General features: G+C 38.0%; 1 protein-coding gene across 3 annotated transcripts in view; it reads right to left on the bottom strand.

The window, feature by feature from the left end:
* NPSR1 (neuropeptide S receptor 1) overlaps positions 1-15,367 on the bottom strand; it is a 147,261-nt gene that overhangs the window by 35,575 nt on the left and 96,319 nt on the right. For 2 of the 3 annotated variants that reach the window (XM_061165382.1, XM_061165383.1), the window contains exons 3-4: positions 8,775-8,878; positions 1,823-1,916 (exon numbers count right to left, since the gene is read on the bottom strand). The exons of the other annotated variant lie outside the window; for it this stretch is intronic. In XM_061165382.1, the coding sequence (XP_061021365.1) occupies positions 1,823-1,916; positions 8,775-8,878 (198 nt within the window). The remainder of the gene's footprint in view (positions 1-1,822; positions 1,917-8,774; positions 8,879-15,367) is intronic. 3 annotated transcript variants of the gene reach the window in all.

Consider the following 15,367-nt stretch of genomic DNA (forward strand, 5'->3'; position numbering starts at 1 on the left):
GACCTCCCTATTTCTTGCATTCTTTCCTGCTCTTCTCTCTCTCTACACAATATCTAGTGTTCTTTTGAGTTTTTCTTTGTATTATTGTTATACTATATACATACTGCATGTATATTGTTTTTATTACTCAAAATATGATACAGACATTTTCATAGTGATGCATATCTCTCTCCATGGCTGTCCTACCTCCTTTGAGAGACAGGATATATAGTAATTGAGTGCACCTGAGCTGAACCCAGACCATCTGGGTTCAAATCCTGCCCCTGCAACTACTAACTGTGATCTTGGGCAAACTTCTTTAACTCTTTGCATTGCAACTGCCCAGACTAAGATGCAAATAATAATGGAACCCATATCACAGAGCTATTGTGAGGATTAAAGTATTTAACATATACAAAGAACTTAGAATCATGACTAGTACATAGTACACAATCAATGAACCTAAGCTATTAAAACTTCTACATAGGGTGCTAGCCATTCCTCCACTGAGGGACACCAAGGTGAGCATTGAATTCCTGATATTCTGAGTAATGCTACAATACACAACACATGTGTATATATGCACATGTGTCAGCATTTGTCCAGAGAAGATATCAAGAAGTAGAACTTCTATATCAAAGGGCTGCACATTTTATATTTTAATTAGGTATTGCTACGTTGCCATCCAAAGTATCTTTGTCAGTACTGCCTGATGTATTTAATAGTATCTGATGACATTATTGCTACTTATTCTAAAGTTCTGCTTGCTCTATTAATTTTGTTTCCTTAGGTCTAAATTCTGCAGAATGGTATTTTAAACATATTATCTATTTTGTACAGTTTGGCTTTTGTCACACTTTTTCATGATGTTTGACTGCACCTCATTTTTGTAGACAAGATTTCATATTAGGTTCTTCATTTTATCAGTTTCATAGCCTGCTTGGAAAAGTGAAGTACTTTGGATTCTTATTTGCTTTTGGAGGTCAGAGATGTAAGTGGCCTCCGCCTGTGGGCAGAGCAATGGACAATGGATACTTAGTCCTATGACTAGGTATCCACCATCCCTCCAAGGTGTCATTGCTCCCCAGGGCCCCACCCTGTCTCTCGAAATCCATTGTCCCCACTACTTGGAAGCAGAGATGTTCATCCTTGCTGCACATCTGGGAAGGGGAAGGACAGCAGGAAGGGAGATGTGCTGTGATAGAAAGTCCTCATTGTACTCCCAGAATCACCCTGCCAGTTTCCTCGAGTCCGTCTTGCTCCAGGCTATTCCACAATCTATTTAGGAAGATCTCTGCCTCATTGCTGTAGCATCATCTGTGTGTACTATGGGTTGTGTGCCTTCAGCCTTCCCCCTGACCTGTCTGCTTCCTTCTTTCAGGGATTCTTCACTATCTCTGGATCAAAGAGGGTTTTCCTTGTTTCCATTATAATTATCAATTTGAAACATTTTCCCAGTTATTTCCATGGTTTTGGGGTAAGGAAGGTAAAATGCTTCTTTATGGAAAATAAGCAAGTTGAAGTGAGAGTGTTCCTTAGTTTGGATAGTTATGTGTGTCAACGCTACTCTAAAAAAAAGCTAGAAGCACCAGTGTCAAGGTAAATGGTCACAGAGTGGGCTCAGCAAAGCATCTTTCCACACAGCTCTTGGCCATCCAGGCCAACTGTCAGCATTTTCCCAGGCAGCCAAGTTTCTTTTCTATGTCTTTTTCGACAATCAGGCTCAAGAAGTGGGGAAGGAAGGGGAAGAAGAGGAGAAAGGGAGAGGAAAAGAGCCATTACTAAGAGGATAATGTTAGCAAAACCCCTCACCCAAGGATAGTACTTGGTTGAGCCTGCTCACCTCCTTGCAGGAACTTCATGGGGTGGACGATGGCATGGTATCTGTCTATGCTGAGGGACACCAGGACGTAGGTAGAGGCATAGAGCAGCACAACCTGAAGACAGAAGTGCGAGGAGGTGAGTGGTTTCATAACGGTGAGGAAACGCACGTCCTGGGAAGAAGAGCGTTTTGTGCTATTTAGAAACCTAGGCACCAAACCAAGGGCTGGATGAGGTTTGGAGTATGGACAGGAACGCTGACTCCTGCCCAGGCAGAAGATGGCTCTTCTTGCTGCTGGACTTTGCACGGCTGGCTCTGACAGGTGAGTGCCTCCAGTTCTCACTTGCTCACTCTCTCGCTTGGCTTCTTGGAGACTCCACATTTCTCCAAGGATCAGTCCCCCTTGACATTTGCGCGGTACATTTGTTTGTAACTGACTTTTAAAGCTAAACTAATTTTCTTTGCTACAGTTGACATTCCAGAATAATTAGAAACAAATGTTCGTTTGCCTTTTATCAGCGTGAGTTGTTGAAAGATGATAGGAGGGATTTGGCTTTAAGGGGCCTGGGTGCTGTTTTGAATCATTTATCACCATCTGGGCTGACACTCTTAGAGCTCCCCTTCTTCATCCACTTCTGCAGCAGAGCTGCCCACTAAGGTCAGCCTTTGGGTCCCCTCTTCTGCCTTCCCACCCTCTTTCATTAAGCTTACCCATGTCCTTTAATTATCCTGTGTACAGTGGTATTTGCATACTTTGCAGAGAAGAAAATTTTGATTTAAGAGGTTAATGTCTCTTCTGTGAAGAGCGTACTCAAAAGGTAATTAAATGAAATATATCTGAAAGGATTATCAAGATGCAAAATTTTCCAATAACTTTGAGCCTCATTTCTACCAGGACTCTAGCCGTATCACTGCTTTGTAAATTTTGGGTCAAATTCATAGTGAGTAGAAAGTAACTCAAAGACTGAAGTCTAAGGGTGAGTGTATGAATTTCTTCTAAGATGAAATAGGAATAACATGACTTTTTAAATAACCTGTGTCTAAATTTGTACCTTTGTTAATTCCCTGCCTCAGAAAAATAATCAGCTACATCAATGTTCTTTATTATTTTTGTTTCTGTAACACTGCCACATATACATCCCAGCATCTGTGTTGCAGATGGTGCCATGGAGAGGGTGTTCTGCAAACTGACCAGAGATTGAAGCCTCCCCTGAGGGATATAAGAAGAAAGTCTCATCTTGCTAAGAAGCTGATGAGTGATCAGAGAGAAAAATGGCATACAGTTTTTACAACAACGACAAAAATAAGACGATTATCTCCTTAGAGAAACCTGGGATTTCTTTGTGGGGTCCATGGATTCAGAATTGTTAATGCTGGCCACACTGAGTTGAGAAGGATAGGAAAGAGAACTCTCAATGGGAGAACTGCGTGGGTTCGAATGTTGTGACGAGACAGTCATGAGAATTGTGGCATCTGCGGCTGTGCTGATGAGATGACTGGCTCACACAAAGTCAGGACCTAGGGCAGGAGGAAAGGTCACAACAGACCAGCCAGAGAAGCAGGATGAGTAATGAAAAGGTACCTACTTTTGAGACATGGTTAGAAAGAATATTTAACTTCAGGAGTCTTCAAACATCTAGACAGGGTTTTTTTTTTTTTTTTTAATGTTATAGATTATCTGAAAGAAATACACCTCAAATTGTCATGCCTCCTCTCCACAAAAATAAGTGCCAGAAAACAGAACAAAAACATTAATGAGTTTTGAAAGAAAAATTGTGATTCAAAAATTTGGTAAATATTTTTGTACCAAGGCACAGAATAATTTTCTTACATATAAGTAGAAGGAAAACATCACCTACTTTTGGAAAAAAATCTTTCTTGAAGAAACATTTATGCTGACTGAGAATTGTCTTGAAATTAAGTACTCAAGAAGAGGAAAGGGGATAGTTACATTATATTTCAGAGAAAATTTGGTGAGTTGGATGAGGGCAGAAAGTAGAAGGACAGCAATTTTCTGTTTAGATATTTTAGATATCAAATTTCTATCTAGATATTTTAGACATCTTTTTTGTTGTTTTTACTTTGATAGAGATGTATTGCACTTTAAAGATAAGCTATGATAGAGTAAAATAGAAATAGAGAAAAAAAGATTTATTTGAGTCCTATGGCCACCATAACAAATTACCACAAACACTGTGGCTTAAACCAACATAAATTTATTCTTTTATATTTCTGGAGACCAGAAGTCAGAATCAGTTGTACTGAGTCAAAATCAAGGTGTTGGTAGCCTCCCTCTCAAGGCTCTGGGGGAGAATTTTTCCCTAGTCTTTTCCAGCTTTAGGTGCCTACCAGAGTTCTTTGAATTGTGGTCACACCAATACCATCTCTAAGCCCATGGTTACAGTGCCTCTTCTGTCTCTGTGTTAAATCTTCCTCTGCCTGCCTCTTACAAGGATGTGTATGTTTGCCTTAGGGCTCAATAGTAATAATTATTGAGATAATTCAGAATAGTCTTCTCATTTCAAAATCATTAACTTAATCACATCTGCAAAGTCTTTTTTTGCCATATAAGGTAACATACACAGGTTTCATGTATTAGGATTTAGAAATATTTGGGGGATCATTTTTCAGCCTACCACAATTATAACCAAATATATAGAAAGGGAAAAAATGAGTGAATAAAAAATTAACACAGAAAGATTAAAATGATATGACTGAAATAGTACCAAACACTATTTGTCAAAAAAAAATGAATGGCTTGAGCTCCTCCACTGAAACAAAGTCTGTTTACACAACTCTTCCCCAAATCCAGCTGTATACTATTTAGAAGAGAAACTTCTAAAACCAAAAGATTATCAAAGTTTAAAAATAGAGTGATGGCCAATGGTATAGTGAGCAACTGAAAACTATAAGAAAGCATTCATTGCAATAGTACTATTAGACAAGTTAAATTCAAAGCAATTAGTACTACATGGATTGAAGGGATCATTTATATAATAATAGATACAATACCACAATGGCAACACAATATCACTAAACCTAAATGTAACAATAGTGTAACACTAAATATATATAACTAAAATGTTCGAAGTTCTACAGAGGAAACAAGCACAGTAATACATAGGTAGAAATAATTAAGCAAACTCTAAGAATGATACACATTATTATAAAATATCTAAGCAGTATTTCAAAAATTAATCATAAACTAAGCTATCAAGGAAAAAAACCCTCAATATATTCAAAAAAGTGGAATTTATACAATTCACAAATTTAAAACAACAAGCAATGAAAGCTGAAATTAGTATCATAGATTTTTTTAAACACCACTTGGAAATTTAAACAGCCTTATAATTAACTTGAGTCAAGAAGGAAATTAAAGTACAATTATAGTCAATTCATAAATGTCAACAATGAAAATTCTACACATCAACAACATATGGGATACCATTTGGAGAACAGATGGAAGCTTTAGGACATATGTCTAAATTCTCACTATCCCACCCTCAATTCTGACAAAAATGACCTAGGAAATATGAAACCAAAAAAAAAAAAAAAAAAAAATCTTGTAGAAAAGTGAGACTTAAATGCAGAAAACTTAAATTTTATTTAGAAAAATGCCAGATTGGATTCATTTAAAGTAGAATCTCTGGACTAACTTTAAAAAAATCAATATACTTTATCTTTTAGAACAATTTTAGTTTTACAGAAAAAATTGAGCAGATAAGACAAAGAGTACCCATATTAGCCACCCCCCACATACACTTTCTCTTCTTATTAAACCTTACATTAGTGTGGTCAATTTTTTAAAATTAACAAACTGATATTGATGCATTATGATAACCGAAGTCCATGGCTTATATTGAGATTCACTATTTGTGTTGTACAGTTCCATGGGTTTTGATAAATGCATAATGCCATGTATCCTTTATTACAGTGTTATACAGAAGAGATTTACTGTCCTAAAAATCCCTTGTGCCTTATCTATTTAATCTCTCCAAATCACTGGCAACCACTGATCTTTTTACTGTCTGCACAGTTTTGCCTTTTCCAATGTCATATAGTTATAATCACACAAACATAGTCTTTTTAGACTTGCTTCTTTCACTTAGCAATGTGCTCTTAAGATTGCTCCATGACTTCTCATGGCTTGATAGCTCATTTGGGTTTATTTATCCATTCAGCTTCTGAGGAGTATCTTGCTTTCAATTTCTGGCAATTGTGAATAAAACTGCTATAAACATTCTTATGCAGACTTTCATGTGGATATAAGTTGTCAACTCAATTGATTAAATACCTAGGAGCACAATTGCTATATCGTATGGTAAGAGTATGTTCAAGTTTATAAGAAATTGCCAAACTGTCTTCTAAAGTGTGCCATTTTGCATTTCCACAAAAGATGAATGAGACCTCCTATAGCTACATATTCTCAGTCCCATTTCGTATCGTCAGTTTAAAAAATTTTTTTTAGCCATTCTAATAGGTGTGTAGTAGAATCTCAATGTTTTAATTTGGAATTTCCTAATGCCTAAGTAATGACTGTTGAAATTCTTTCTATATGCTTGCTTGTCATCTGTAGATCTTCTTTGGTGAAGTATCTGTTCAGGTCTTTTGACCACTTTGATGAGGGTTGTTTATTTTCTTATTGTTATTTGAGGATTTCTTTGTTTCTTTGACTTCCCTGGTGGCTCAGACGGTAAAGTATCTGCCTAAAATGTGGGATACCCGGGTTCAATCCCTGGGTCAGGAAGATCTCCAAGAGAAGGAAGTGGCAACCCACTCCAGTATTCTTGCCTGGAAAATCCCATGGACAGAGGAACTTGGTAGGCTACAATCCACAGGATCGCGAAGGGTTGGATGCGACTGAGCAACTTCACTTTCTTTCTTTCACTTTTGTTTCTTTATCAAATATATGTTTTTTATATTGTTCCCAATTCTGTGCCTTATTTTTCCAGTTTCTTGACAGTCTCTTTTGCAAAGAATACATTTTAAATTTTCATAAAACCCTAACTTTCAATTGTTTCTTTCATGGATTGTGCTTTTGATGTTAAATCTTAAAAAAAACACAGAAAGACCCAAAGTCCCCTGATTTTCTCCTATATTATTTTCTAGTAGTTTTATAGTACTGCATATTTCATTCCAATCTGTGGTCCATATTGAGTTAGTTCTTGTGAAAGGTGTGAAGTCTGTGGTTGGATTCTTATTTGTTTTTGCAAATGGAGATCCAGTGACTCCAGTAGCATTTCTTGAGTAGGCTATCCTTTCTCCATTGAATTGTCTTTGATCCTTTGTTAAAGATCCATTAGACTTTTTGTGTGTATCTCTTTCTGTACCCTCTATTCTGTTCCATTGATCTATTTGTTGATTCTTTTCCAGTATCATGCTGTTTTGATTTTTGCAGCATTATAGTAATTCTTGAAATCAGATAGGGTCAATCTTCCAACCATATTCTTCTTTTTCAATGTTGCATTGACTGTTCTGTGTCTTTTACTTAAACTTTAGGGTTTGTCCATATCTATAAGATAACCTGGTGGGATTTTGATTGGAATTGCATTGAATTTATAAGTCGTACTGGCAGAATTATCATCTTGAAAATAGTGAGTCTTCCTATCTATGAACATGGAATATCTATACATTTCAAGATATTGTTTGATTTTTTTTCAGAGTTTTTCCAGTTTTCCTCATATTGATCTTTCACATGTTTTGTTAGATTTATATCTAAATATTTCATATTTTTGATGCTAACATAAATAGTACTGTGTTTTTTAATTTTAACTTCAAATTGTTTATTGCTGGTATATGAAAAAAATCTGAACTTTTGTGTGTTCAGTTCAGTTCAGTCACTCAGTCATGTCCGACTCTTCGCAACCCCATCGACTGCAGCACTCCAGGCCTCCGTATCCATCACCAACTCCCGGAGCCTACTCAAACTCATATCCATTGAGCCATCTCATCCTCTGTCGTCCCCTAACCTTGTATTCTGTGACCTTGCTGGTTTTCACTTTATTGTCTATATAGACAAAGTTATTTATGAACACAGATGTTTTTAATTTCATTTTTCTGTACCAATCTGTGTAACCTTTTTTTTTTTTCTTGTCATTTTGAATTAGTTGAAACTTCCAACATGATGCTGAATACGAGTGTGAGAGGAGACATCTTTGTATTATTTCCAGTCTCAAGAGGAAAGCTTCTAGCTTCTCACCATTAAATCTGAGGTTAGTTCTAGGTTTTTTGTAGATTTTTGTAATCAAGTTGAGGAAGTTTCTCTCTATGCATAGTTTGCTGAGAGTTTTTATCATGAGTGGGTATAGGGTTTTCTCATATGTTTTTTCTGTATCTACTGATAGGATCATATAATCTTTTCTTACCTTTTGATGTTATGAATTACATCAATTGAGTTTTGAATGTTGAACCAGCCTTGCATACCTGGAATAAATCCCATTTGGTCGTGGTGTGTGAGGAAATAATGAGATGTCTGCAGTCTGGAGGAAGCCCCTCACCTGGCCAGGCTGGTACACTGATTTTTGACTTCCAGCCTCCAGAACTATGAGAAATAAATTGTTGTTTATAAGCCACCTACTCTGTGAAAGTTGCTCAGTCATGTCTGACTCTTTGTGACCCCATGGACTATATAGTCCATGAAATTCTCCAGGTCAGAACGGTATTTTTACATTAGCATCCTTGGACTAAGACAGCCAGAATATGTCAAAAAGAATAATAACCCAGAAATTTTACCTAATGCTTGAACTAGGAATGCTTATATTCTTATTAGTGCTTACTTGTATTTTTTTTATATATGTATTATTTTTAACAAACAAAAACATGAAAAATATTATAAATTTTGCTTGTCCTTTCAACTATGAAGTGAGCAATTTGTTACATCAGAGTACAGGTTTTATACTATTTTCCTTATGAAGAATCCAAGAGGTAATATTGGTGTCAGTTTGTCTAATCATATTTGGAAGGTGCTACATACCTGCATATAGCGGACCACGCGGCAAACCAGGTCAGGTGCCATGAAGTCTCCAGTGAATCTCCAAATGATGTCTGTCAAGATGTTAACCAGTCCTGTGAAAGAATCTAACAAAAAAACATAAAAGTGGTTGATTTCAGCCTCTTTAAAATTTGCAACTATGCTACAGTAGAAATGAATTCCTGGAGCCTTTTTTTTTTTTTTTTTCTGATTTATTAGGTGGCAGATGGCTTCCCTGATAGCTCAGCTGGTAAAGAATCTGCCTGCAATGTGGGAGACCTGGGTTCGATCCCTGGGTCAGGAAGATACCCTGAAGAAGGGAGAGGCTACCCACTCCAGTATTCTGGCCTGGAGAATTCCATGGACTACAGTCCATGGAGTCGCAAAGAGTCAGATACAACTGAGCAACTTTCATTTTCACTTTCAATAGAGAAAATGAAAGGCAAGGTAGGAGTTACATTTTATTATTAGTCTGTCACCACTCAGATGCAGCCACTTAGGAAGGATTTTTGTAATGACTGAAAAGAAATATTATCAGAGTTGACCTTTTAAGTCACAGAAGAGGAGATTTAAAGATGTTTAGACCGGTGCTAAACCAAGGACAGTGTGAGGACCAATATAAGGCAGAACTGAGAAAAGGCAAATATTTATTCCCATGAAGCCTTTCAAAATTTTCCTTTCTGCACCCATCATTTTACAATTGGACTTCTTGTTACCGCCCTACATGAGTTGTGGTCCTCTTCTTCACTTTCTTCTTCTTTCCTCTTTGGACAAAGTCAAGTGCATGATCAATTGACATAGTTTTTTAAACTACTGAGGAATTGAGGCCAAAATCTGAGACCAAAGTTAGAGACTTTATGCTCAGTTCTATAATTGCATACTATATAAGTTATATAGCTGTCCAGAGCTATGGTGAAATATGGTGTGTGTCTAGAAGTTCCTTCTCCCCGTACCTCTATGCAGATATCTCTCATTAATTATGTGATCCAGAATCATTCTCAAATCAGTGCTTCAGGGATTTTCTGCTGATCAACGGATAGGACGAGAACTTAAGACAGATTCATTGACTTAGGGCCACTTTCTTGAGACATGGGATATAACACTCTGTCAAGGACCTGAAAACCTTCTCTATCTGAATCTTCACCATTAATAAAGTCTGAGCCCTGAGTTTAGCATCAAAGCCTTCCACAATCTGGTCTTGCCTGCCCCTTGCCAAGTCCCCAACTGGCATTTTTATATTGAACATCAGTGGTCTGCCTGTTTCTTCCTTTTTGTTTCTCTATAGGTAACAACAATTAGAAGCATTGGCAAATACATAGAAACTACCACAAAACTGTCCAAAAAGTTGGAGAAGAGAAATCTCACGGCAATTCTGGGTAGTCAGAGATGTTCTAGCTGAGAAGGTCAATTGAAAGCAGGGTCTTCAGAGTTGTGGGGTTGTGATTTGATCAGATAGGAATTTCATGAAGCTTTTACTGGCAGGAATAGACTCAAATGAGTGGAATGGACACTGAAGTTACTTGGATATGCTCTTTTGGCTTATTTATTACTTAATTTTTTTAAAAAGTAAGGGAAAAAAAAACCCACCAATCTCTAGATCTAAGTGGTTATGTGAACAATTATAATGTACTCCAGTAAAAAAAAAAAAAGCAATTTCCCTCTGGAGCTCAAACTTAAATAAGCCCATCTCTGGGAGGAGACTACCAATGGACTGTGCCACTGCATTTGTTATTTGCTATTAAGCAAATGCTGCTCTATCTGATCGGTAAATGCTATTTAGTTGCCTAAGTAATTGAGGACATTGCAAATAAGCCTTCCCTAAATGGCAATTAATGGGACCTTGGGAACAAAGGGCACACTTGAAAGGCTTAGTCACTTCTATGTATTACTCTTGCTTTTTAAAATCTCTTCTGTGAACAATTCTAGGAAACTGTTATACTCAGAAAAGCCAAAACAGGCTCACAGCAGTCTCTAGTGCTCCTTTGACAGATTCTTACAAACATGAAAGTGGGTTCCCAGTTGGAGCAGGATTATGGGTATTGTAGGGAGAAGTCAAAATGAGGTGACCCCTGAACTGAACCCTAAAAGTTTGGACAGGTCAGTGGAAGAGGGAGGGAAGGATGTTAACTCTGGCACAGATGACAGCATGAATGAAGTTACAGAGGTGAGACAGAGTGAGATGAGAAACTCATCGCTTTTGCATATGAAACAACATCTATTTGTTGTTGCTGAAGCCTAAAACAGGTGCTTGAAAGTGGCAAGAAATGGGCCTGGAGAGTCAATAATCCAAGGAATTTTAAGGTCTTATGTGCCGATTAAAGGAGCTTTCTTTTTTTTTTTTTTCCATATACTGGGGGGAAAATTAAATGTTTATGTATTCAAACATGTGTTTTACATAGCTTCTTTAGTTACTGTAATGGTTGTGGGTGGGGAGAGGAGGTAGATCAATTTGGTAGGTCCAATACTGAAACTGGGCTTCCTTGGTTAGCTCAGATGGTAAAGAATTGGCCTGCAATGCAGGTGAGCAGATTTCAATCTCCGGCTCAGGAAGATCTCCTGGAGGAGGGAATTGCTACCCACTCCAGTATTCTTGCCTAGAGAATTCCATGGACAGAGAAGCCTGGCAGGCTACAGTCCATGGGATTGCAAAGACTCAGACACGACTGAGTTACTAACACACAATGCTGGAATTGCCATTTATATTTGTTAGGGAACTGTGCAGAAGTTCAAGAAAGAGATGATTGGTACCTAGCGTATGTCAAATAGGAGCAAAAATAGAGAAGAAAATGCAATATGATGTCTATTTTGAAGGTAAAATAAGGAGGACTTTGGTGTTTTAAAAGTGAGGTAGAGGGAGGAGTCAATAGTATATTAGGGTACTGGAGTGGGTAGATGGTGGTGTCTCCTGCAAATATAGGAGGATAAGCTCATTCTATTTGGGTTGCTTCCAGGTTTCAGCTGTCCCAAATAAAACTGCTATGAACATTCCTATATAAGATTTTACGTGAACATAAGTTTTCATTTTCTTAGGGTAAATACCCAGGAGTAGACTGTTGGGCCCTAGGGTAAGTATAGCTTTTCATAAGAAACTGCTCAACTGTTTTACAGAGTTGCTGCACCAGAGTGCTCCTTACCAATAAAGTATAAGAAATACTTCTGCATCCTTGGTACCACTTGATATTCTCAATGTGTTTTATTATTTATTTGACCATGAGTGTACTGTGCTGCGCTCAGTTGCTCAGTCATGTCTGACTCTTTGCAACGCTTTGGACTGTAGCCATCTCATCCTCTGTCGTCCCCTTCTCCTCCTGCCGCCAGTCCCTCCCAGCATCAGGGTCTTTTCCAATGAGTCAACTTTTCGCATGAGGTGGCCAAAGTATTGGAGTTTCAGCTTCAGTATCAGTCCTTCCAAGGAACACCCAGGACTGATCTCCTTTAGGATGGACTGGCTGGATCTCCTTGCAGTCCAAGGGACTCTCAAGAGTCTTCTCCAACACCACAGTTCAAAAGCATCAATTTTTCGGCGCTCAGCTTTCTTCACAGTCCAACTCTCACATCCATACATGACCACTGGAAAAACCATAGCCTTGACTAGACGGACCTTTGTTGGCAAAGTAATGTCTCTGCTTTTTAATATGCTGTCTAGGTAGGAGACTTCTAATTAGTGTTAGTTTAATATCCTGGTCCAGCCATTTTATACCTCCATCCCCAAGAGTTGAGGGATTTTTATTTCTGTGCCTTTCCTTGTTCTCTAGGGCATTTGGTCCTGCAGTGGCCTAGGGTTTTTGTTGCAAGAAGTGACTGGCAGGCAGGAAGTATTTCATGCTTTTCCTGTAGGCATGGCTTAAACCTTCTTGTATACCTGCACACCATCTCTATAACAACTCTTCAGCTCTGCCATTGTGGTGTGAGCCATAGGTACTCCTCTAACTGAAGGGACATGGCTATGTCCCCATAAAACTTTATTTCTAAAAATGTGTTTGGGGCTGAGACTGACCTGTGGGCTATAGTTTGCCACTCCCTGATCTATAGAATAAAGTCCAAATGCCCTATTGTGACTTTTGGAGCCTTCCTGCCTCTTTCTTCAGTTTGATCTCATCCTCTCCTAAATTCATGCTACAAGAGAAACCCTTTCAACCAGTACATTAATAGAGACACCAGTTTGGTGGTCAAAACATTGGTTAAAGAAAGAAAGCACATCCACAAAACCACCTTAAAATATCTTAACATAAAACTTGAGTGTACATTTGTTTTATCTTTAACATAGGGGCAAGACTTTGATTTTATGAATCATCCTTTTTAGTGCATAAAATGCCTCCATAATGCATCTTTCATGATTTCTAGTCCTGGTTTCTTTAGAGTGAGAACTTGAGATATAAGCAAAGCAATTTGAGGCAGAATCTCATTGTAGGGGATTTTATAATCCTCCTTTATTCTTTTATAGTTCCATTTCCTGGGCTTGCTTCTATTGTAGCTTCTCTTAGTGACTCAGTAAAAATAAAAGTCAAGTTTTTTTTTCAAAATATCCAACTTAATTTTCACAGAAACAACAACTCTCTGGTGTTGTTTATGTTAATTATGTAATTTCAGAAATGAGTACAACTGGCACAAACTGACTGGAAACAAACTCCTGTGACTCATGTGATATAAGAAGTGGAAGCAGAAAGGGCACAGGCTCATTAGTGTCCATCTGTCTTGCCACAGATGCTGGTAGGGTGTTTTCTGCTAATTTGCAGAAAGAGTGGAAGTGCTGCTTAATCAAGTGAGGCACTTAAGATGTAGTTAAGAGAGAAGACCTTACTGTTCCTTGACCATCCCCAGTGTTTTCCTCTGCCAGCACCTTTCTTTATGTCGGTCCCTTGACTTGGCAAGTTCTTTATGTACCTCTACCTGAAGGATATCTCTTAACTTTTAAAAGTTTAGTTCAATATTACCTCCTTTATGATGCTTCGTGTTCTTCTTGCTGAAGACTACTGAGATTGGCTGATTCCCTCTTCTGGGCTTCTCTCTACCCTACTATGTAAGTACCTGTAACACACTAACATTTTTAATATTTCTTTTCAATTACACTATAGTTTGGGAAGATAAGGCTTTTTTTTTTTTTTTTTTTTTTTAATTCACCTTTGTGTCTCTGGACCCTGACGTTGTTTTATTATGTGGTAAAAGCTTGGTAACTTCCTACTAAGTAATGACTACATTATTACTGCTGCTGCTTGATTTGGCTGGCTGCAGGCTCCTGCAGAGGTTGCTAGAGAGGTGATGCCTCAGAGCAGATAGAGCCACATTAACCATCTTCTTCAGTGTAGATTAAGATAATGATTAGAAATCCAGATGCTGGAAGGAGGAATATGACTGGAAGTTTTGCTCCCTCAATAGGTTTCCAAAAGAACTCTCTCTACAAATGACCCAATTTCACTCCTTTTAATGGCCGAGCAATAATCCATGTGTATGTGTAAAATAGACAGCTAGTGGGAACTTGCTATATAGCATAGGGAACTCAGCTTGGTGCTCTGTGATGACTTTGATTACGGCGGGGGGGCGGGGGCGGGGGTTGGGGATGGTGGTGGGAGGGAGGTCTGAGACAGAGGGGATATATGTATATGCATAGCTGATTCACTTCGTTGTACAGCAGAAACTAACACAATATTGTAAAGCAACTATACCCCAATTAAAAAAAGAAAAAAAGAGCTCTCTTGATTCTAAGGTCTCTGCTAGGTTGCAATACCACAGTGGCTGTGCCTTATTCATGTTTATATTCTCATCCCTTTTTATACTGTCTTGCAAAATACTCAGTGTTTGCTAGAAAAAGAAGGAAATGTTGGCTTACAAAACAGATTTGCAAATACCTTGAAAATGCAAGGCCACCAATGTAGGATTCACTCTGCATAGAGAGAAAGTTGAAGCACTATTTCTACTTGCTCGAAGTTGATATTTGAACTTTCCCATGCAGAGCAGAATTATAGGAATAGTGAACACCTAGAAAGCTGAGTAACTCTTTTTCTTGACAGGTGAGTAGTACATGAACATTTGTTGCACTGGATAGGGGGCTATTGAATACAAACACAATTTCTATAAGATTGAGATTTCTGATAGTGTAAGATCCTTTTAGTGCCAACTAGGGATTATGGAGGAGTGTTGCCTGGTTTTACTGTAGGGACACTCTGGGTAACAATTTCAACCATGAAGCTCCAGGGTTTGTGATGCTTCTAGTTCAACTCAGTGTCGTTGCCTTGTTTGTTTTGTTTTAGAAGCAAGGGAGGCGATAATGGTTTGTTTGCTGGCAGTTGCACAGGAAACTATTTTTGATATTACTAAGGATCCCACTCTCTCCCACTTTGCTTTTATAACAACCATATGCTTGAGAACACTCTAAATGGAACAAGATTTCAAGACCTTATGTGAAAGTTAGTTTAATGAGAGAACTTGCATTGCCCAAACTGATGTCAGGTGATTAACTGCCAGATAAAATTATTTCTCAGAAAAGTAAGTTCTTGTGTCTCTAAGTTTTGTGCTCATTTTACAATGCTCATATGATTCTGGCACCATGTCCTTCACCAAGATTGAGTACTAGCTGAGCTTAATGGCCTAAACTGTCA

This window comes from Dama dama, chromosome 18 (assembly GCF_033118175.1).
Source record: "Dama dama isolate Ldn47 chromosome 18, ASM3311817v1, whole genome shotgun sequence".
Classification (NCBI taxonomy): Eukaryota; Metazoa; Chordata; class Mammalia; order Artiodactyla; family Cervidae; genus Dama; species Dama dama.